The following is a 24343-nucleotide window of genomic DNA, read 5'->3' as shown; positions in this document are numbered from 1 at the left end:
TTTTTGCATTGAAAATACTATGTTTTGGCATTTATGTGTGGTTTCACTCACCAAAGGAAAGTCTGGGAGAGGATTATTGGAAGATCTTGCAGGGCAAAGTCTCAAAAACCAATAATCCTCTTTTTATCTTTTGCGGCTACACAATGCTTAATTCTAAGGCGGAGGGGGAGGGAAATAAGCAAACACAATACGTACTGCTTGGCACATGCATGATGCCCTTTAATTTGTCTTGATGTAACTGCCTGCCTGAGAATCCCAACTTTAAAAACCTGCCTTTGAACAGCATTGCGGAGTTCATTAATTGCCTCTCCCCCACTGGCGTTCCAGCTCAGCTTGCCCAGAGTGGTGGGAGGAAGAAAAGAGGCCTCTTGCTGTGTTAATAACCATTCAGAACAATTTGCTTCTAATGGGTAAGTGTGTTCCCTTGAAGCTTTGTGGCTTTCCTCAGTCGCTTTGGAAGAACAGATTCCACATATCGGGCAATTTTGCCAGAGAGAATACTAAAAGGGGCCAGAGGTTGATGTTTATCGAGGGGAGGGTGCATCCTCCTAATAATTCATAATTGATATTAATAATTAATAATTAGTTTGAAGTTTAAGCCATGATTCATGCAGCAAATGAGCTCTCTGCAGAGGCTCCATTCCGAGAGCCTCTGGTTGTCTTGTGCTGCTGTCTGTCCAACCCACTCGTTAGTGCAGTTATAGGGTCAGGCTCCATATGGGACACCCAGGTTGAAACCCCCCCCCCCCCGGGCCACAGAAGTCACTAGCAATGTTAGAGGACCCTGGGTCAGTCAGTCTCTCTAAGCCTAGCCCATCTCGTAAGGTTGATTCAAGTAGGTAGCCATGTTGGTCTGAAGCAATTGAACAAAGTTTGAATCCAGTGGCACCTTTAAGACCAACAAAGTTTAATTCTGGGTATTTTGTTCTACCTCATAAGGGTTGTTGTGTCAGGATAGAAGGGAGAAGGAGTGAATGGTATCGTAAGTTGCCTTGGATCCTCATTGGAAAGGAAAGCAAATATAAATAATACAAACTATGGTTAGCAAACCAAACCCTAGTTTGAAATCCCCATATGGGGCCAACTAGATTGTCTGGGTTTGGCTCACTAATGCTTGATCAAACCAGGGCTTTTTTTTTTAAGCAAGCATATTAGGTCACACACACCCTGATGTAGCCAATCCTCCAAGAGCTTACAGGGCTTTTATTGCAGAGCCTACTATAAGCTCTTGGAGGACTGGCTACATGAGGGCTGTGTGGCCCAATATGCAAAGGAGTTCCTGCTACAAAAAAAACCCTGAATCAAACCATGATTTAGATACTGTGAGGGGAAGGGCTGCATCAGTGCTTAGTTCTTCATTCTTAGCTAATTGCCACGTTGTGGTCAGGCAGCAATTTTCTCCAGGCCAGTTTGGCCAGGGATCCTGGAAGGTTTGGTTTTGGGGTTTTTTTTGCCATCTTCTGGACATGGAGCAAAGGTTACTAGGGTATTTGTGGGCAGGGGAGGTATTTGTGAATTTCCTGCATTGTGCAGGGGGTTGGACTAGATGACCCTAGAGGTACCTTCCAGTTCTATGGTTCTATGTGAATATAGTGTGACAGGAATACAAAAAACTCTAGAGACAGATCTAAGTTTGATCCTCTCTTGCCATAACCATCACAGCCTGATACATTACTAAAGTTATGTTAAATTGACAAACGCCACTTAGAATAAGCAATACAATACCAACTTGGTAGAGGATAGAGGGCAGGAGAGGGTAAAATGCAGAGGCGTGTCCAGAACTTGACCTAGCCCGCCTGCACAGCATCTGTCTCCATCAAACTGAGTAGGAAGGGATGTCAAGAAGCATGCTGTCTGTTTTGGCAAGATTCCCTAGAGGAAGGCCTTCACAAAGAAAATCAAAATTGCCCAGACCTGGATAGCCCAGGCAGGGCTGATCTCATTGGATCTCAGAGGCTAAGCAAGATCGACTCTGGCAAGTACTTGGATGGGAGTCCTCCTTGGGGAATGCCAAAAGTCAGGAGGTGGGGGCAGGCTTTATTTAGCTACCTCCCTGAATATTCTCCAGGTCCCCAGTAGGGGTCAGTCACCAGACATCTCCAAGAAAGAAAGAAAGAAAGAAAGAAAGAAAGAAAGAAAGAAAGAAAGAAAGAAAGAAAGAAAGAAAGAAAGAAAGAAAGAAAGAAAGAAAGAAAGAAAGAAAGAAAGAAAGAAAGAAAGAAAGAAAGATCCAGATTATCACCTGGAATCAATGATGCAAACTAAGCACTGCTGTGGTTTGCTGTTGGCATTGTGGTCCTCCAACCAGGGGAAAGAAGAAGACTGCAGATTTATAGCCTGCCCTTCTCTCTGAATCAGAGCCTCAGAGTGGCTTACAATCTCCTATATCTTCTCCCCCCACAACAAACACCCTGTGAGGTGGATGGGGCTGAGAGGGCCCTGACAGAAGCTGCCCTTTCAAGGACAACTCCTACGAGAGCCATGGCTAACCCAAGGCCATTCCAGCAGCTGCAAGTGGAGAAATGGGGAATCAAACCCAGTTCTCATGGATAAGAGTCCACGCACTTAACCACGACACCAAACTGACACTCAACACCAAACTGGCTCTCACACCAAACTCTCAGGATGAGAAGAAATGCAGGTGACGAGAGTCCACAGATCCCAGCAATGGCAGATGCTGCTCATACCCACCCATAACCCAGGCTTCACTCCTCTTCATTTTCAGGTATATTTATTATTTCATTTATACCCCACCTTTCTCTACCAAAGCAGTATATAATTTTCCTCTCCTCCATTTTATTCTCACAACAAACCTGTGGGGTAAGTTAGGCTGAGAATGTGTCATTGGTACAAAGTAAGCTTCCATGACAGTGATGGTTTGCAGCTGAATCTTTCAGAACCCAGTCTGAAACTCTAACCACTACACCACACTGGCTTCCATGGGGTGGCTGCTGTTGAACAGCAGCAAGCAGCCAGGCCTTGTGAGGGAAGCCCAGCTCCAAGAAGCTGTGCCGATGTCCCGCTGACTGTTTTCACCTTGAAGGTGAGAGCAGCCAGATGGGGGGCGTCCTCCTCCAAGCCAGGCTTTCCTTGCAAGGGAAGTCCTGCTCAGAGGAGAGCACATGCCGACACGCCTCTAAGCAGCGCACCTAGCGATTTCCTGCATCAGTCAGCAGTCTTGCAAGCAAATGATGGATGGGGCTTTGGGGAGGAGTTTGAAAACTCGGAGGGAAAGTTCTACAATTACGACCTTAGATCCGGATGTTCAGGAAAACTGTTCAAAAGTATTCTTGAGAACTGCGGGGCAACTCCAAGGTGAAAGCGTTTTCGGTGCTCATTCAACAAAATGAATGCAGAAGACTTAAGAAAATGCAAAGCAAGACAGAAGTGAGGGTGATGTGCAATGTAGATGATGACTTTTAAATACACACAAAGACAGGATTTTCTGCCAAGTATAGAAACAGTCAGTTATTGTGATTGCCTAGCAATGGCCACTGAGAGCCTTTATTTCTATAGATGCTGTCTTTATTGGGGGGGGGGGGGAGTTAAAACACTCTCTCTCTTTCTGTCTCTTTCTCCCTCCCTCCCTCCCTCCCTCCCATCCATCCATCCATCCATCCATCCATCCATCCATCCATCCATCCATCCATCCATCTGTCTACCTACCTACTATGCATCTATCCATTTATCTATCATCTACCTACCTACCATCTTTCTATCTGTCTACCTACCATCTATCTGTCTATCTATCTACTATCTGTCTGCCTGTCTATCTTCCTATCATCTATCTACCTATCTATCTACCTACCTATCTACCTACCTATCTACCTACCTATCTACCTACTTATCTACCTACCTATCTACCTACCTACCTACCTACCTACCTACCTACCTATCTATCTATCTATCTATCTATCTATCTATCTATCTACCTACCTACCTACCTACCATCTGTCTGTCTGTCTGTCTGTCTGTCTACCTACCTACTACCTATTTTTAGATTTCAGATTTTTCGGCAAATCTGAGGTGTTGGTCACATTTGTAGAAAGATCCATGTTGTCGGATCATGGCTCCAGTCTCCAGATTTAAATATCCACATATTTGGCTTTGTTAAGAATGAGATGTATGGATGCTAGTTCCTTGCCTTTTCTTCAATTGCAAATAGTTGTCTTCTCCTATAAAGCCCTAGTTCACCAGCGAGCTTCAGACAGAGTGGAGATTGAAGCTGGATGTCCCTGGAAAGTGGAAGACCATTAGCTTTGCTTGTGGAAGTCTATGGAGCAATCCCTAGCATCTCCAGGTAGAAGTATCAGGTAGAAGGTGATGTGAAAGATGTTGACATGAGACCCTGAAGAGCTGCAGCTAGTCATGTGATAGAGACCTTCATAGACCACGGCCTGATTCACTACAAGGCAGCTTCCTGTGTTCCTACATTCACCATGGTCATATTCAGCTGTGGAAATACTAAACTTTTGCCACTTCTCTCGCCGGTTGCTAAAGGCCTCAAGACAACTTCTCAGGCATGCCGGCGCCTAGCTTTTGAGAGGAATGAACCAATACAGAGTGTGTAAACATGTAATTTTGAAGAGCTGCACCATCTCAGCAATTCCCTTAATAATAATAATAATAATTTTAATTTATATCCCGCCCTCCCCGCCGAAGCAGGTTCAGGGCGGCTTACATGACATAAATACATCATTACAATAGTACAGCAATAAAATACCCAATTTCATAACAATCACTTAAATATATAATTACATTTAAAACAGCATTTAAACTAATAATTTAAAACCACAGTATAATATGGTGCTACAGTCCTGATATATGCATATAAACATAGTTTTCATGGCGATGATACAATGGTTCCACATTAAAAGGCCAGCTGGAAGAGGATGGTCTTGCAGGCCTGGCGGAACTGATTAAAGGCTCTGCAAGGCCCGCACCTCTTCTGGTAGCTGATTCCACCAGTGGGGTGCTGTAATCGAGAAGGCCCGCTCCCTTGTCACTTTCAGTTTGGCCTCCTTCAGCCCAGGGATTGTCAGCAGATTTTGTGAGCTAGATCTCAGTACTCTCTGGGGAAATATGGGGAGAGACAGTCCCTAAGGTAGGCAGGTCCTTGGTCATATAGGACTTTAAAGGTAATAACCAGCACCTTGTAACGAACTCGGTACACAATTGGCAGCCAGTGCAGTTCCCGCAGCCTAGGATGTATATGTTCCCACCTAGGGAGTCCCATTAACAGTCTGGCCGCCGCGTTCTGCACTAGCTGCAGTTTCTGGGTTCGGCACAGGGGCAGCCCCATGTAGAGGGCATTACAGTAGTCTAACCTCGAGGTGACCGTTGCATAGATCACTGCTGCCAGGTCATCACGCTCCAGGAAGGGAGCCAACTGCCTCGCCCGCCTGATGAAAAAAAGTGGATTTAGCAGTGGCTGCTATCTGGGCTTCCATTGTCAAAGAAGACTCCAGTAGCACTCCCAGGTTCCTGACCCTGCGCACTGCTTTCAGTGGCACACCATCAAAAGCTGGTAGGGGAATTTCCCCTCCCAGACCGCCACAGCCCAGGCAAAGGACCTCTGTCTTCGCTGGATTCAACTTCAACCCACTCAGCCTAAGCCAACCTGCTACGGCTTGCAACGCCAGGTCCAGATTTTCAGGGACATCGTCAGTCCGGCCGTCCATCAATAGATAGAGCTGGGTATCATCAGCGTACTGGTAGCAACCCAGCCCATATCTCCGGGCAATCTGGGCAAGGGGGCACATGTAGATGTTAAACAACATCAGGGAGAGGACTGACCCCTGAGGCACCCCACAATTAAGGAGGTGTCTCTGGGATAGTTCTCCCCCAATCGCCACCCTTTGTCCCCGACCATCAAGGAAAGAGGAAAGCCACTGCAAGGCCAGCCCCTGAATCCCTGCGTCGGTGAAGCGGCGGGTCAGTAGCTGGTGGTCGACCATATCGAATGCAGCCGATAGGTCTAACAACAACAGCACTGCCGAACCACCTTGATCCAGATGCCGCTGGAGATCATCCATGAGGGCGACAAGCACTGTCTCCATCCCATGTCCCGGGCGGAAGCCAGACTGGTATGGATCTAGGATGGAAGCGTATGCTTCTGCATATATATTGGATGCCCCAGTACTGAAACAGAAAATATTGGGATGCAGTTAGTAGAATTTCTTCTCTGTCCTCAATTCTAGACCCAAAGAAGGCAGGCTGCACCAGAGACTTGCTCTGACCCATTTTTGCACATCTATTTCAGCTTCAATCTCATCTTACTCTGCACACTCCCACCCTCTCCTCCCTTTCTCACTACCAGTAGGCAGAAAGCCCACCCTGCTACTGTCTCAGCGGGAGAAAATTCTCCGTGTTGCTGAAGATGGGAAGACAGGCTGATGATAACGTGCTAAAAGAAGCAAAAAGCTGTCTTGGGGGAGCGGGGACTGGATTGTTGGGCAGCCACTGGTGAAACATCTGGCTTATCCAAGTGAGGGAACCTTCTTGCCACTCTTCCCAAAGGAACGTGGGCTGTAAAGAGGCTAAATATAAAAGGGGATGATGAGCTTGGGAGAAGAAGCAGAGCAGTGAATCCACTTTTACAAAGCACATGGAAGGTCAATGAGTTCCATGCAACTGTCCATCTTTGTAAATGCAGGACTTTTAGTTGCCATCGTGAAGAGAGAATCTCCGCTGTAAACAGTTCTAAGGCTGGAATTGGAATGTTTGCAATTCCCCTCTCCCAGCTCTGTTGCGGTTTTGATCAGAATGAGGGAACCCGCTATTTACTTTTTATTTTTTAAAAATACACTCTGGGAAGCTTCCCTTACAGGTCAGTGGTTTTCTTTGCACCACTGCAAATGCCTGCATAAGAACATGGTTAAACAGAGCACCTGATCAGAATTTGTCTGGATGGTTCATATATATTCATAAGATGTAGGAAACTAGTTACAGGGAAATCAAAGTGGGCAGCCGTGTTGGTCTGACGGGTGGATTTTTGTCCCTGTTTTAAGGGACAACTGTCTGAACAAACTTCGGCCAGCCCTGTCTTTAATTTCAAAAATATGTGGGGGTGCAGCAAACACCAATTCTCTCTCTCTCTCTCTCAAAAAAAAGGCAATCTAATAAAGGATATGCTGTTCTGCAGAAATGTGTGGCATTAGTGGTGGCATTTCATTTATCATACTCACTCTGAAGCTGTTGTGTAGAATAATAAGAGGTTATCGTGATGACCATTAAACTAATGCATTGCGCTAGGAAGAACTACAGAAGGGTAATTGGTAATTTGTTAGCTGCTGCCAACACAGGAGTTGCAAAACTTGGAAAACTGCTATGTTTCTTAAAATGGAAGGATAGCTTAGTAAAACCTAGCACAATGGAAACAACAACAACAAATCTCTTCCTTAAATGGATCCTGTCCCCTGGTAGCCATTTCGTGACTGGCTTTGCTCCCCAGTGCATTCAGTCTTATGGCTATACCCATTAAAAAGGTAAAGGTAGTCAGTCCCCTGTGCAAGCACGGGGTCGTTACTGACCCATGGGGTGACGTCGCATCACGACATTTTCTTGGCAGACTTTTTATATCCATTACCCTTTCTCAGGGCTTTTTTAATAGAAAAAGCACAGCAGGAACTCATTTACATATCAGGCCACACCCCTGATACCAAGCCAGCCGGAACTGCGTTCCTGTGCGTTCCTGCTCAAAAAAAAAAGCCCTGCCCTTTCTTGAAATCACAGAAGGGCTTTCGGCAGGTCTTTTTTTGTAGCAGGAACTCCTTTGCATATTAGGCCACACACCCCTGATGTAGCCAATCCTTCTGGAGTTTACAGTAGGCCCTGTACTAAGAGCCTTGTAAGCTCTTGGAGGATTGGCTGCATAAGAGGGGTGTGACCCAATATGCAAAGGAGTTCCTGCTACAAAAAACCCCTGGCTTTCGGGTTCAAGAAGGTTGGGGACCCCTAGGATCAATTAATAGTAGAAATCAGAACACAAGGTGGTGGTGGTGGTGAGAAAATATTTTTATGAAATATCATAGAGAATCCAAAAATTAGTGGATCATTGTTAGGCGACAAGAACATCTGTGTCAAAAAAAAGAACATCTGTGTCCACAGGTATTAGCCGGATCTTTAGAACAAATGGTTTCTGACTGCCTTGAATATAACAAAACCAAGCACCAATACTGGCAGAAAGATAGTGTGTAACTATAAATGTTTTAAATAAAATCATAAAGCTGAAGGTTTAAGACTTTGTGTTAATGGCTGTAATAAGATCCTTTAATTTTACCATAAGAGGAAGGAAATACTGGAAAGCTGCATAGTACTGACTGCAACGTAGGAAGGTATTCATGTCACAATGGTATGTTTTTTTCACTGTTCTCTCTCTTTTTTATTTTTGCAAATGAGATGTATTTTTCATTTTTCAAAAAATTAATTTGATAAGGGAACCTGATTATGCAGTCAACCCTTTGGCAATGAAGTAATGCTTTTTTTGTTGCAGACCTAGATTCCCCATAACTGACTGATTAGATTAAAAGCTGGCAACTCTAGCAGTGAAAATGGTCTATTCCACACTCCATACTGTCAGCTTACCTTGTGATAACAGCTGCCATACAGGCGGACCCCCCAAAGACCCCAGTGGGGGATGGGAGAGATATACCAAGAACAGGAGGGATTACTTTCCCAGGCCATGTTGCCAGTGATGTGACGACATCACTTCCAGTGTGTAGAGGAAGTGATTTAACTGTGCAATGTCACCACAATGCATGGGTAAAAATGGTTTCTATCACAGAGTTTTTGCCCAAATACCACAGCATTGTTGCTACTTTGCCAACATGATGATGTTACATCTGGTGCACTCTGAAAGTGAGGTTGCCATATCACTGGTGACATAGCCTGGGCCTCCCTCCATCTCCTGTTAAGCCCCCCACACACACACTGGCCAGTTGATCAGTGGCAAAAGGCAGGGCCTGGTGGCAGGAGATGCCCACCTCCTTTGAGTGGGCTGGCAACCCTAAGAAGACAACAGCCTTCAACTACCTGCTCCTCTTCACCAGGGACAACGCCTTTCTAAAGGCATAAAAGTTTCCAAGGCAGTGATACTCAGTGGCCCAAGAGCCACGTGTGGCACTTTGACATGTCACCTGGGCATGTTCTCCAAGGTGGCACCTGTCCTGCCCCATTTCAGGAAAGTGGGAAAGGCCCCTCGCCTGACAGAGTTTGTGGTTGGCAGGTGGTTCCCACCTTGAAACAACTACCACTGGAGGAATGGATAAACTGCAAGCTTCCTTGAGATATAGACTTCATGCCAAGAACATGAGTAAATGTGGCGGTTTTGGTTGATCTGCAATTGTGTCTCTCTCTAAGCTGTGGATTGAGTACCACTGTGCTAAAGCAAACCTAAGCATCTGACCTAGGTCCTCTAATAACTGAGGTTGGCCAATTATAGCCAAGGTTAAGTAGTTTAGTAAGAAGGTAGTTAAACAAATGCAACAAAATGCTCCCCATGATACCTGCAATCTTCTGAACACAAGCAAACACATATGGGAGGGTAGGATTCTTACCCATCTGCTTAATCGCCATTGCGTAAGTCCCCTGCGCGGGCGCTGCTCGTACACTCTGGGTCCTTCCTCTTGCGCTCCCTTTCACCCCCTTTAATCTTCTTCCTAGTCATATGACCACGGAAACTGGCCTGGATCTTGGCCGCAGCTGCATTGGCACCTGGGTCATCCAGGGGAATGTCCAAGATGTCTTCATCCAGTTTGGTGCAAGCCGCTTGCTGAAACAAAAAGAAGATACATTAAAAAAACAAAAAGCAGACAGAATGGAATGCAGGAGGGTAGGAAGAGATGATGGGTACCATTTGGCAATAAAGTGCTGATTTTCTCCCAGTGTATACCCACATCTGATTAGACTGTGATGACTTTATTTATTTACATCATGGGTAGTCTGCCTTTCTCACTTAGACTCAGAGAGGATTACATTGAGTGAGTCAATACAGTTGACAGGATGGGGTATTCAATAAACAATGCCATTCAGGCTGTAGAACCAATCAGAAACCTCAAAACAGAACTGAAGCAAACCATGAGCCTAAGTCTTAACATGACCCCTTAAAATTATACCAAAACTACACAGTAGGATCCCAGTTTCAGTTAGCAAAATACAACACACATTACACAAAAATGACATAGTAGGATCCTAGTTTCAGTACAGTAGCATAGACCACAGCAGGGCTTTATTTGAGCAGAAATGCACAGGAACGCAGTTCCAGCTAGCTTGGCACCAGCGGGTGTGGCCTAATATGCTTGGTTTTTTCACAAGAAAGCCCTGTGTGAAATAATGGTGACATCAGGGGTGTGGCCTAATTTGCTAATGAGTTCCTGCTGGGCTTTTCCTACAAAAAAAAGCCCTGGACCACAGATGTAAATCTGGGGGATCTCCTGGTCCCACCTGGAGGCTGGCATCCCTATGAAGAAGGCATGTGCAGGGCTTTTTTTTGTAGCAGGATCTTCTTTGCATAGTAGGCCACACATCCCTGATGTAGCCAATCCTCCAAGAGCTTACAGGACTCTTAGTACAGGGCCTACCGAAAGCTCCAGGAGGATTGGCTATATCAGGGGTGTGTGGCCTAATATGCAAATGAGTTTCTGCTACCAAAAAAGTCCTGAGCATGTGTACAGGAAGTTGGTTTTGCTCATTTGCAGGCTGGCACCTGCAGAAGACCCTGCTCTGATGAGTAAAACTGTTTTGGCGATGCAGAGGGGAAGAGGCGGTCTTGCAAATATGAGGGTCCAAAGCCATGAAGGGCTTTGCATGTACTAGCCAATATTTGAAATTGAGCCCAGTAACTGAAGGGCATTTGTGCCTAATATTTGAATGAGATTCCTGAAATGTAAATACTTGATTGGTAGACTTTCTTGCATGTTTGCCATTATAGAAAATTATAATATTAGAGGACAGATTTGTACGCAAAGTATAAGGATGTATAATACATACATAAATATAACACACACACATGTGTCCAAGCAATGTCTTAAGTGATGGGCAAAAGTAAACATTGTTTAAGATTCCCTTGATAAACATGAGCTGATAGCTTGAATAGCCCAGCATAACCTGGTCAGGGCTGGCTCTGCCACTAGGCTAATTAGGTGATTGCCTAGGGTGCTGGCCTTCTGGGGGGCACCCCCATGTGACTCGGTGTTATCAGTGCAGGCGAGGCCCAGAAGTTAGCCTTGCCTAGGGTACTAGACAATCTAGGGCTGGCCCTGTACCTGGTCTCATCAAAGCTTGGGCCTGGATATACTTTGATAGGGAACCAACAAGGAAGACTGGAGTTGCAATGCAGAAAAGGTCAACAGCAAATCCTCTCTCTGTTCATCTCTTGCCTGGAATGCCCGGTGAATGGGGGTTACCGTGAGCTGTGACTTGAGGGCATATTCTTCTTCAGACATTAGCCACCTTGTTCACTTTCATTTTCCAGACATTAGCCACCTCATTTTCACTTCCACATAGAATCTCATGCAGTAAAACAAGCTGATGGTTTTTCAGTATTATACACCAAAATCTTAGGCAGCTTGGCCTGATTCGGGTGATCCACTGGTCTCTTTCCCTGCCTAAGCTTCCCTCCTTTTAACTTGGTTAAGGCCCTTTCTTCAGATACTTCTCTCTGTCCTGCTGAGGAGACTCTAATCATGGCTGAGAAGATGATTTTCATCCACTCAGCATCACTCTCCTTTTTGATTGGTACTTATCAGACAGTAAGACTTTGTGATCTTTCTACTCAAACTTCTCTTTAACCTTTTTTGTGTCTCTGTCTTTCAAGCCTTCCTTATGCACCCTTTGAAAACTATAAATCCTACCTTCAAACCCCACAATAGCAGCAGAAAAGAACAGTAACAGTAGAAAAGAGATAGAGTAGATAGTAGATAGCAGTAGAAAAGAGTAAGAGTCCAGTAGCACCTTACAGACTAACAAAATTTGCAGTAGATTCATGGGGTTTGGAAACAGATTACTAATGCGACAACAAATGGATATCAGTTGATTCAGTCAAAACTGAGAATGCCTGAAGGTTGGAAGAAGTGAGCAGTGACCCATAAAAGCTCATCCCCTGCACAAATTCTGTTAGTCATTAAGGTGCTACTGGACTCATACTCTTTTCTATTGCTACAGACAGACTAACACAGTTATCCACTTTGATCAAGCCCCACAATATCATCCAAATGCAACCCAGTGATTCACCACATCAAGAGGGCTCGCTGCAGCCACAGTCTAAGAAGTGGCATCTTGTCTCATCTTTTCAGGTATTTTAATTATACCCGGAGTCTGGAAACTGGTTGCTAACATGGCAACAAATGGATAGAAGTTGAATCAGTCAAAACTGTGAATGGTTCACCTGTGATTCATTGTTCCCATAACAGTTCACGTTTTCCATTGAGATTTGATTCTGATGAGAAATAACGAATATGGGGGAAGGGAACCCCTCCAGGCCTAAGAAGCTCATGAAATACAAACGAGCCATAAAGAGTAGCCCCTATCCTATGACTCAGTCCTGAAGCCTTCCACCAGCCTAAGGGGACTTCTTCCAACTTCATTGGCTCTTCTACCAGAAGGAAGGTTTCTTCGTCTGGAGGTGCCATGGCAGAGCATCTGCCTGGCATGCAGAAGGTCCCAGGTTCAATTCCCAACATTTTCAGTTGAAAGGATCAGGTAGTAAGTGTGATATCAAAGACATGAGACCATTGAGAACAACTGTCAGCCAGACTGGACAATATTGGATCAGTAATCTGATTCAATAATTTGGATCAGTAATCCGATTCAGTACAAGGCAACTTCATTTGTTCATGACTTTGCTGGTAGCATACAAGCCATTTCCAGCAAGTGGCAATCCTTTTCCTGCTCATCCTTTCTCTTCCTTCCCCCCTTCCTCTTCCATTTCCTTTCTCTTCTTCCTATAATGTCTCTGAGTAAGCAGAATCTTTGAATGTGCTCTTGATTTTGCCTGTTTCTACTATGCTCCAGCTGTCTCCATAGACCCACTGTCTTGATTTTTGAATGTGAAGGATACCTTGTTAAAACATGGTTAGTACATTTCATCAGAGTTGTTGTTCTCAAGGGTCTGTACAGGTCTCTTGGGTCTGTTCAAGTTAACTACTTGGGTGAATACATGTACCTTTGTCTCCAGAGCACATATAGGTAAATACAGGCCCATGAACACAAAAGCACCGTGCTGTGCATGACTTCCGTACACTATGGCAACTGCTGAACTGTGGGTACCATAGTGTATGGCAATTATATTTTTCAAGTATTCTTGAACCAAAAGAACAAATACCCCGTTGGTTCTGAAAGCAACAGAACCTATAGTAGAATAAAGGAAAATGGCACAGTGTGTATTAATGTGTGGTGTTTGTGCAAAGGAAACCTTAGAGGTGTCCCTGTGTTCCTCTATGAAACATTGGAGGATCTGGATGATTATTTTTCTAGGGGAGGGGGGGGGGCGGTAACAACCAAGATGCAGCCTGATCACTAGTCTGGGTCTATTAATAGTTTTACAGGCTTGGATTCCGGTACCTGAGGATCAGTCTATCCTGGTGGTGAAACATGCATCAACTTGCAGCTGACATGGCCAACCCTGTTGGGTTTTCAAGGCGAGCAACTCTCAGAGGCGGTTTGCCATTGCTTGCCCCTGCATAGCAACCCTGTTCTTTCTTGGTGGTCTCCCATCTAAGCACTAACCAGGGCAGATCACACTTCCGAGATCTGACAAGACTGGGCAAGTCTGGACCATCCAGGTTACAGTCTATCTTAAGTGACCAAAAGAAGGGTAGATTCAGGTGGGCAGCCATGTTGGTCTGAAGCAATAGAACAAAGTTTGAGTACCATAGCAACTTTATGACCAACAAAGTTTAATTCTGGCATAAGCTTTTGTGTGCCATAGAGTTTTGTACCATAGAATTTTCCCTCCCAAATGGCTAGAACGTCCAGAAAAACCATAGCGTTTTCCTGGAAACTCCTAGAGTGGCTGCCACGTGATGTCGCCGATGTGATGATGTCACTTCTGGGTGATGTCACTGCACCGGCAACATAGGGGGAGGTTCCCAAACCAGGGGCTTGGCAGCCCTACTTCCACCATTTTTTTCTTTTCTTTATTGCTTTCATGAGATGCAGTTAGGGCTATCAGTCCTTGTAATTAAGAAAGGTTGGTACCTTGCAGAATCTAGGGGCAGAGCCCCAAGTAATTCTAGGCATGCAGTCCAAGGATGGAGCTCAGCTGTTTGCAGTGGGGGCGGGGGGCTAGGGGAGAGTGGGCTGGGAATGTTTTGGGCTGGGAATGTTTTGGCGGTGGAACCTGGGGAGAGTGGGGCTTGGAGAGGGGAGGGGCCTCAGCAGGGTATAATGATACAGCATAACAGCCATTTTCTCTAGGGGAGCTGATCCTTGTTGTCTGGAGATCAACTGTAGTTCCAACAGATCTCCAGGCACCACCTGGGGGGTGGGGGTGGTTAACACCCTAGTGGGTCCAATCTGCCTATTTCTCCAAGTTTTACAGCTTATAATAAAGTCAAATGAAACAGGGAGCAGACAACCTTATTCTTTGCTTTTCCGGGTATCCCTGGCCGCTTTGGAACTATCCTTTGGAACTATCCACAGTTGGCTGCATTGATGGCTTCCCAGTCCATGACCCTGTAGCCCACGTTGACGGGACTCCCCCAAACACCTGCAACAACACCCAGCAAGGAGCCACGAAACTGCAATGCTCAGTCTGGGGAGTTTTCCCAAAAGCCAGAAGCAACAACAGATTATAGTTGACAACTGCTCCATTCAGTGTGCCAACAGCTACTGCATAGAAACTGAGCCTTGTGACTCAGGTATGCCTAAGAATTAGTGGACTAAATTTATTGTCCCATTGAAGGAAGGAAGGGAAGGAGGGAGGGAGGGAAAGAGGGAAAGAGAGAGAGTTCATTTCTGCTGTCTTTCCCCTCAAGTTTCCATGAAGGGCTGAGTTTGTGCTAACTTAATTACAGCTTGGCTGACTTCAACCCACCATATCTTCTCACTGCAAATAGCTACAGGTTTGTTGGGAAATGACTGGCTTTTTGTTGTAGGTTTGTCAGACAAGTGCTAGATGCTTTCTCTTTTTTTCTTTCAAAGCAAAGAAAGCTGCCAAGATTGAGGTGAAAAAAGAAAAAAAAAGAGTAACAAAAAGGCAAAAAGAGAAAATATATCTTACAGTTGAGGTTGGTGTAACGCACCAGGCAAGCTGGCCAGTGGGCTGGAATGACAATACTTTGAGAGATTCCGATAAATAAACAACATGCCGCATTCATGGGGCACATTTTAAGAAGCTGAAGCATGCATTATCTTGGCAATCCTTTCTAAAGCAATCTATTATTATTTCCCCCAACTTAGAGAAGACTGACAGTGCAGTCCTAAGCATGGAAGAGGTGGAAGGGAATCTGCTTTGCATACAGAACATCCTAGATTCAATTCCTGGCATCTCCAGTGAAAAGGACCAGGTCACTGATGTGAAAGACCTCCACCTGAGACCCCTGGAGAGCCCCTGCAGTATAAGCAGGCAACACTGATCCTAATGAACCAAAGGTCTCATTTAGTTGCCAGCCTCCAGTGAGGCCTGGAGATCTCCTGCTTTTATAACTGATTTCTCGCTGGCAGAGATTGGCTCCCCCAAAGAAAATGGCTGCTTTGAAGGGTGGACTCTATGGCACTGAACCATGCTGAGGCCCCTCCCCTCCCCAAACCCCTCCCTCTCCCAGCTCCACCCACAAAGCCTCCAGGTATTTACCAACCCAGGCCTGGAAATTCGGTATAAAGCAGATCATGTGTTACCAGGGGTGGGATTCTAGCAGGAGCTCCTTTGCATATTGGGCCAGTCCCCCTGATGTAGCCAATCCTCCAAGAGCTTACAAAAAAGAGCCCTGTATGCACTTTGAGGACTGGCTACATCTAGGGTTGCCAAGTCCAATTCAAGAAATATCTGGGGACTTTGGGGGTGGAGCCAGGAGAATTTGGGGGTGGAGCCAGGAGCAAGGTTGTGACAAGCACAATTGAACTCCAAAGGGAGTTCTGGCCATCACATTTCAAGGGACTGAACACCTTTTAAATGCCTTCCTTCCATAGGAAATAATGAAGGATAGGGGCACCTTCTTTTGGGGCACATAAAATTGGACCCCCTGGTCCAATCTTTCTGAAACTTGGAGGGTATTTTGGGGAGAGGCACCAGATGCTATGCTGCAAATGTGGGGCTTCTAACTCAAAAAACAGCCCCCCAGAGCCCCAGATACCCGCAGATCCATTCTCCATTATTTCCTATGGGAATACATCTTCTTAGGGAATAATAAAGTTCCCAGCAGATATTTCCCTCCCCTCCCCCCGCTTTCTGATGACCCTGAAGCGGGGGGAGGTCCTCCAAACCGGGGGATCCCCTGCCCCCACCTGGGGATTGGCGACCCTAGCTACATCATGGGTGTGTGGCCTAATATGCAAAGGAACTCCTGCTAGAATTCCACCCCTGTGTGTTACACCCCAGTGAGGTCAATGGAGTTGTTTCAAGCCATCTGATGAGTTAGTGGCTGAATGGGCTGTTAAACCCAGATCCTTCTGGGCTCAGCATTGTTAGCTGTGCTACTTTACTAGCTCTCAAAAGGAAGCTCCAAGTGGTGCATCCAAGGCTGGATTATTTATGCATGTAAATATTTTTATCCCACTTATCTCTCACACTGGGGCCTGCACATGACTTACAAAAAGACACGTCAAGGATAAGAATGTAAACAAAAATAAACAACCCAGCAAGCAAACCCAAACTTAAAATTGGAGATGAGTCATCACAACCATATCCTGGCTGTCGCTGGTTGCACAGAAGACCACAGGCTGTAAACTGTGGCTTAACAAGACAAGAACACTTCTCCTCACACATCTGGGGAGGAGAGGCTTTTAGCTACCTGGGTAAAAGGGGAAGGGCGTCATAAGTCCCTAAACCAGCAGCCTTCAGTCCTTCTGGACCTGGGACCCACATAGCACCCACTGAATTGCAAGCACGTAACAGGAAACTCAAGTTGAGCGCTGGCAATTTACTATAGTGATCAATCTGTGAAGGGTCAGAGGCATGGAGATATTCTCCCCAACCGTTTAGCCTAGCCACAGCATCCTGCCCTTCCTCTTAAGCATACACACAAAGAGAGGCAGGTGGTGCAGAATCTTTCCTCCCTCTACCCTAAAGACATACAAAACAGTAACTTCAGCAGAGGCCCACTGCCCACCAGATGACCCCCTCTCATGACCCATGGGCTGAAGACCACTTCAGCTTCACAGCCCACTTTATTACTTTATTGTTCTTACAGAAAGGACCCCCGAGAGTCCTGACCCATGGCTGAAAACTATCAGTTTAAGAGGCCCCTTTATTACTTTATTGTTCTTACAGAAAGATTATCGCCAATATAAATCGTTGTTGCAGTCAGTCTGAGCTTGGATGGATGGTAGGTCTTAGGGATGGGCACAAACCAACTGATGAACTAAAGTTCAACATGAATTTTGTCTGGGTCATGGTTCGGGAAGCAATGTTCATGAACTGAAGAAATGTCATGAACTTTCACAAATTTTGATGCAGTTTGTGGCCATTTGTGGTGTTTAAGCTCCTGCTTTCTGCTCTTCATGGAAAATAGATGAGTGGTGGGGAGCTCCTCACTACTTAGCTGTTAGGTTTAAATGGCTGGAAACAGCAGTGAGCAGAAAGCAAGGGGTGAAATGGCTGGGAGCCATTTAAAACCAGCCATTTCTGCTCCCCATGAAAAGCTGTGGGGAGCAGAAAGCATGGGTTTAAACTTTAAATGATTCATAAACCATGTGGTTCGATTTGTGGTTTATGGCTATCCCTAATAGGCCACTCATTTACCTTCCCTGGGCAAGGAATTATCTGCCCTCATCCCTAATTTCCCATCCTTGAGAAACTGAGGAATGGGGGGAATTTCTCATAGTCTCTGTAGTGCCCGTCTATACTGTAAAAGCCACCGAGACCACGGCAGCTGCCTAGAGAATTACACAGAAGTGATATCATAACTTCCCCATATCCTTCCCTCCCCAGACACCCCTACACCAAATCTGGCATTTGCCAAAGCAGTTTTAGGAATGATAGTGGGCTGAGGAGGGGGTGATTTTTTTTCTTCTTATTTAAAAGCCCTTCTGGTTATGTGCTTTATTTAGTTTATGCTTCAGGTGCATTTCAGGATACCACTTGGATTTACAGGCACCTGGCAGTGAACTTTATTTATTTTTAAATGCCTGCTCTCCATGCAGACTCCTGAGCTGCTTCTGACCTTACCAATAAAGCATTAATAAAGTTAGCAATAACAAGCAAGTAAACCAGCAATAAACTCATAAAAGCAGCAACAGTAAACAAAAAGAAAACATCAGCAACATATTAACAGTTAGGTATCCTCCATCTGGATCTCTCAATGGCTGTGTGCACCCCTCCAGTCAAGCTGCAAGTTAATTTAATTTAATTTAATTTGTGACTTATACCCCACTCTATCCTGCAAGGTGGGCTCAGGGTGGCTTACAACATTAAAACATTGCAATAACAATAAAAAAACATATCCAATTAAACACAACAAATTTAAAATATCTCATAAATATAATACATAAATAGAGGGTCATAACTCCAACAATAATACAATCAGAGGCCACAGTTCAGCAGTCGGTATGAAGAAGAAATTGGATTTATCTCCCGCCCTTCACTACCTGAAGGAGTCTCAGAGCAGCTTACAATCTCCTTTCCCTTCCACTCCTTTCCCCACAACAGACACCCTGTGAGGTAGGTGGAGCTGAGAGAGCTCCGACAGAAACTGCCCTGTGAGAACGTGACTGACTTAAGGTCACATCATCAGGTGCATGTGGAGGAGCAGGGAATCAAAGTCAGTTCTCCCAGATAAGAGTCAGCACACTTAACCACTACACCAAACTGGTTCTCTAAACGAAAGCAGTAAGAACATTCCCATTTCTTCTCGGTACTGCTCAACTGCTTCAGCAACCTGCACTTGAAATCTTCTGGCTGAAAGTTTTTCAGACTCATCTCTTTTTTTAATGTGCAAGGTAAGTAAAAAATTCCTGATGAAGGCCCATATCTGATGAAGGGAGCTCTGACGCTCAAAAGCTTATGCCACAGAGATCTTGTTGGTCTTTAGGGTGTGACTGCCCTCTTTTCTACCACAGACCAATGTGGCTACCCACCTAAAAATATCCCTTGTCTTCTGCTCCCTTTTCTATATCTTTGAGTTCTGGTGATACTGAACTTGTTACTCACATCATGCTTCGTCAGGGAGAGTGAAGATGCACTTATGCCAAAGATACCAAGCAGGAGTCAAGCAGCACCTTTAAGACCAACAAACTTTTATTCAGAATGTAAGCTTTCATGAGCATGCACACTTCTTCAGACGAGGATGCACATGAAAGCATACATTCTGAATAAAAGTTTGTTGGTCTTAAAGGTGCTACTTGACTCCTGCTTCGTTCTACTGTTTCAGACCAACACAGCTGCCCATCTGGATCTATCACCAAAGATACCAGAACACCATCATGGGATCATTGGTTGCTGACAGAACAACTTGCTGACAGAGATCCGTACACGCAGACATTTGTGTGCACATGACAGTCCTTGTTGAATGTATATCGTAAGCATACATTCTGAATAAAAGTTTGTTGGTCTTAAAGGTGCTACTTGACTCCTGCTTCGTTCTACTGTTTCAGACCAACACAGCTGCCCATCTGGATCTATCACCAAAGATACCAGAACACCATCATGGGATCATTGGTTGCTGACAGAACAACTTGCTGACAGAGATCCGTACACGCAGACATTTGTGTGCACATGACAGTCCTTGTTGAATGTATATCGTATGCACCTCAATATTCTTTTTGCAATGAAACTTTTTTCTTGTTAGTTTCTGCTGCTGCTGCTGCTTCTTTAGTGTTTATGCTAAAACTTGCCGTGTGTGTGTGTGTCCAGATTGATATTGGATGTGTAGATGTTTCCCCCCAGCTCAGCAGCTTTAAGACCAATGAACAGATTGATATCAGGGACAAATTGCAACCAGCAAGCTGCTAAGGTGGGGGTGGGAAATGTAATCTACATACTCCTGTCTAGACAAATGTACGTATGTGGTTTCTCCAGTCGCAGCATTCTAGGAGTGCATCTTCGTTGCCCATAATTGAATCTTCCAATTCTGTTGTTTTAATCAGTGTTGTTATTATCCTGATTCTGCCAGGCAATCACATGAATGGAAACCTGCAGGATTAGACTTCACCTCAGCTATCAGACCTTCAATATAAAGGAGGCAATATTAGACAATTTCTTGATAGTTCTCTTAGAGTCACTGCTGATATAATTGCAAAGAATATTGCAAAAAAACCTATATAATCTGCATACCAATATTCTCTGTAATACTGCAAGGGATCTTGGGGTATGTTTCTTTGATTTTTCGCAAGACGTCTTTGTGGTCTATTTCTGTTGAGATACCCAAACCAGGGGGTGGCCTTCATGCAACAATTCTAGGGGATTCTCCAGCTAATGGGTTCCCTCCCATTCCTTTCCCCCTTTGCCCACAGAAAGCAAATGAAAGGCTTCCAGAATTGCAGCAAACTGTCATTCCATGGTTTGTGCTCCTCCTTACAGATCAGGATTAAACCCTGGTTTGGAATCCTTGGAAGAGAAAAGCATAGTAAAGCCCTGTTTGTGATTTGCATGGGAGGCTCATGGTTTGTTGTGAAGGCATGGCTTCCTTAGTTAGTGATGTTGCCAACCTCCGGATGGGACCTGGAGATCTCCCAGAGTTACAACTGATCTCTAGATCTCCCAGATCAGTTCACCTGGAGAAAAGGACTTGGAGGATGAACTCTATGGCATTATGCTCTGCTTTCTTCCACAAACCCCACCTTCCACCCCAAAATATCCAAGAGTTTCTCCAGGAGTTGGCAACCTTACTGACTGCATGCAAGGGAAGGGAAGCTTCAGCCTGGGATTCAGTTTTCCAGTGGTCAGTGGTCAACGGCTAGTGGTCAAAAGCAAAACTTCAAATTATAAATAGTGCAATTATTTTTCAAAGTTATTTATGAAAGGCTTTAATCTATGCTTCTTTATAGTATGAGAAGTTCCAAAGGCTTACCTTGTGAACTTTTATCACTAAGAGGTTGAGAAGAGCTCATACAAGCTGCCTTATATGTATTGTTCCATCTATTGTCTGCTCTGACCAGCAGTGGCTCTCTGCTTCCTAGTCAAAGTCTTTCCCAAAACCTGCTGCTTGAGAAACCTCAAAGATAAGAACCTGGAAACCCTCTATGTGAAGTATGACTTCTACCACTATGCCACAATTCCTGCTCTTTCTTATTTCTTAGTATTGATCTTCTTATAATTATGCCATTTGAGGAGGACTGTGGCTCAATGGAAGAATGCAAGCAGAAGGTGCCAGATTCAATTCCTGGCGTCTTCAGTCAAAAGGTCAGATACTGGGAGATGTGAAAGACCTTTCTCTGCCTGAGACCCTGAAGAGCTGCTGCCAGTCAGAGTAGACAATACTGACTTTGATGGACTAATGATGTGATTCAATATAAAGCAGCTTCATATGCATCATTACCTTTGAGCCTTCCAGTTGTGCCAGTGATTCTTGGTTAGGCTTATATGTCCCTGGAAACATTTGCACCTCCCTCCTCTCAGTTTTCACCTTCTATCATTAACTTAGGTCAGGAGTGTCAAACATGTGGTCCAGGGGCTGAAAGGCCCCCGGAGGGTTCCTATCAGGCCCAGGGCTGGCTCACCCACTTGGCAAACTAGGAGCTTGCCTATGGCGCCGGGAGGGAGGTGGCACCAAATTGGGCTTCCCCCCCCCCTGCCCATGACAAACGCCTAGTTTGCCTGCCTCCCTCTCTCTCCCGTCCGCTGCCACCGCACTTTTCCTTCCCTTCCCTCCCTGCCCGCCCCCCCCATCACCGCTGCCGTTACTACACTTTTCCTTTCCTTCTGCCCCCCCCCCATCACTGCCTCCGCACTTTTCCTTCCCTCCCTTCCCGCCCCCCCGGAACCTTTCCCTCCCTTCCCTTTCTTCTTGATTCCCCCCCCCCATCGGCGCCGCTGCCACACTTTTCTTTCCCTTCCCTCCTTTTCTGCTCTCCCTTCTCCCAGTCACCGCCGCACGTTTCCTTCCCTCGTGAGTAGGTGGCAGCCGCAGGGCTTCTCACGAGTAGGCAGCAGGCCCGGTGACTGGGACGAGGGCAGAGCGCTACTGCCTAGGGCGCCAGAAGGGCTAGGGCCGGCCCTGATCAGGCCCCCGAGCAACTGGCTATCATCTCCTTCCTTCTCCCTCTCTCTTGCTTCCTTCTGCATCACAGCTTGCTTTGCCAGGCTTGTTCAATCGCACAGGAGCTACAGAACAAAGCCTCTATTTTCTCCATTGGCTGAGCCTCCTCCCCCTCCTGGTCCCCTGGGGAAAGAAAGAAAGAGCCAGAGCTTCCTTTGTCCAGTTCTCTAGATCCCAATGAAAGCACCTTTAAGACGATGAGTGTTAATGTTTTAAGCATGCATTAAGTTTTTTTAAAAAAAAATCTTTGTGTTTCTCTGTGTCCTTTGTAAAGTTTGTATGTCTGCTACCTAATCTTAAATAGGTACACACATGGCCCGGCCTGAGAAGGTCTAATTTATGTCAGGTCTGGCTCTCATAACAAACGAGTCTGACATCCCTTACTTAGGTTGTCATCTTTCCACTCTAAGGAATCTGTCATTTTCTCGGGAGGTCAATGGGGAGGGGGTGGATGGATTACTTCGGCCCAGTGCTGTTGACTGCAAGATGCAAATGCAGTTGAGAAATGGATTAACACCTCCAGATTTCTCCTTTTCTGAGCCAAGAACAGAAGCTGTTGTGTTGCAATTACACTGAGCGGAACATAATCTCTTGAGGATTTTACAGTCGCGATGTGATGGAATATAATGGGAATGCAGCCCACAAATTCTCTCTATCCTCCACAGACTCAAGTCCGTCTCTCTTTTTTGGCTGTTACTTTTGTCTTTCAGTCTTCTATTCCATCAGCTTTTGAGATCTGGGAGGGTGGGGGGTGGGCAGCTCAGGCCATTCAAGTAAGGGTCATGCAAATACCAGGGATGTAAAATATTAAACCAGTTCCCCGACATGTGCCCATGAGTGCCACATGGCACCTGCCATTACTTTCCCTGGAGAATATTGTACTTTTCAGAAAGTGGGCAGTGCCATTGTCAGGCTTTCCAATCCTGGCCTTGATCATCTGCTTACATAGGCTTCCCAATCCCCCCGTTTTTACAGGCTTCCCTCGCCCCGAGCCAGCTGGCTGGTGGGGGAAGATCCACCCCCCACAATCACCATGTAGTTTTAGAACTCCTGCAGGTCCGTTTTTTAAATATGTGCCTTTAAGGCTGAGCAGGAAGCAGGAAACAGGAAGGGCTTTGGAGAACGGCCCCTCCCTTTGTTTTGCTTTCATTTTCAGATCAAGTAAAGTTCTGCAGGAACAAGACCCAGTAAGTATTTGTGTATGAGGGAGGGGGCAAGGGATTCCCTGGTTTGGAGGCCCTCCCCCTGCTTTAGAAAGCGTGGGGGGGAGGGAAATGTCTACTGGGCACTCTATTATTCCTTATGGAGAACGATAATGGGATAATGGGGAATTGATCCACGGGTATTGGGGGCTCTTGGGGGTGCTATGTTTTGCGGTAGAGGCACCAATTTTTTAGTATAGCATCTAGTGCCTCTCCCCCAAATACCCTCCAAGTTTCAAAACAATTGGACCAGGGGGTCCAATTCTATGAGCCCCAAAAGATGGTGCCCCTATCCCTCATTATTTCCTATGGAAGAAAGGCATTTAAAAAGGTGTGCTGTCCCTTTAAATGTGATGGCCAGAACTCCCTTGGAGTTCAATTATGCTTGTCACACCCTTATTCCTGGCTCCGCCCCAATGTCTCCTGGCTCCACCCCCAAAGTCTCCTGGCTCCGCCTTCAAAGTCCCCAGATATTACTTGAATTGGACTTGGCAACCCTATGCTTACGAGATGAACCCTGGAGCACGTTAGCATGCTAATTCTTCCTAACAAAAACCAGTAGCAGAGCTCATAATAAGGAACAATGTATAGGTGGGCTAGATACATTGCAAGTGCACTCGGGTTGCCAATCTCCAGGTGGGGCAGGGGATCCCCTGGTTTGGAGGCCCTCCCCCTGCTTCAGGGTTATCAGAAAGCGGGCAGAAGGGAAATGTCTGCTGAGCACTCCATTACACCCTACGGAGTCTAGTCCCCATAGGGTATAATGGAGAATAAATCCGCGGGCATCTG

General features: G+C 45.6%; 1 protein-coding gene across 1 annotated transcript in view; it reads right to left on the bottom strand.

The window, feature by feature from the left end:
* NRGN (neurogranin) overlaps window positions 1–24343 on the bottom strand; it is a 58995-nt gene that overhangs the window by 22572 nt on the left and 12080 nt on the right. Inside the window, exon 2 of the mRNA XM_060251455.1 lies at window positions 9558–9772. Within this exon, the coding sequence (XP_060107438.1) occupies window positions 9566–9772 (207 nt within the window). The 3' untranslated portion in view covers window positions 9558–9565. The remainder of the gene's footprint in view (window positions 1–9557; window positions 9773–24343) is intronic.

This window comes from Heteronotia binoei, chromosome 12, assembly GCF_032191835.1.
Source record: "Heteronotia binoei isolate CCM8104 ecotype False Entrance Well chromosome 12, APGP_CSIRO_Hbin_v1, whole genome shotgun sequence".
In the NCBI taxonomy this organism is placed as follows: Eukaryota; Metazoa; Chordata; class Lepidosauria; order Squamata; family Gekkonidae; genus Heteronotia; species Heteronotia binoei.
This window is presented reverse-complemented; position numbering and strand designations above follow the sequence as displayed.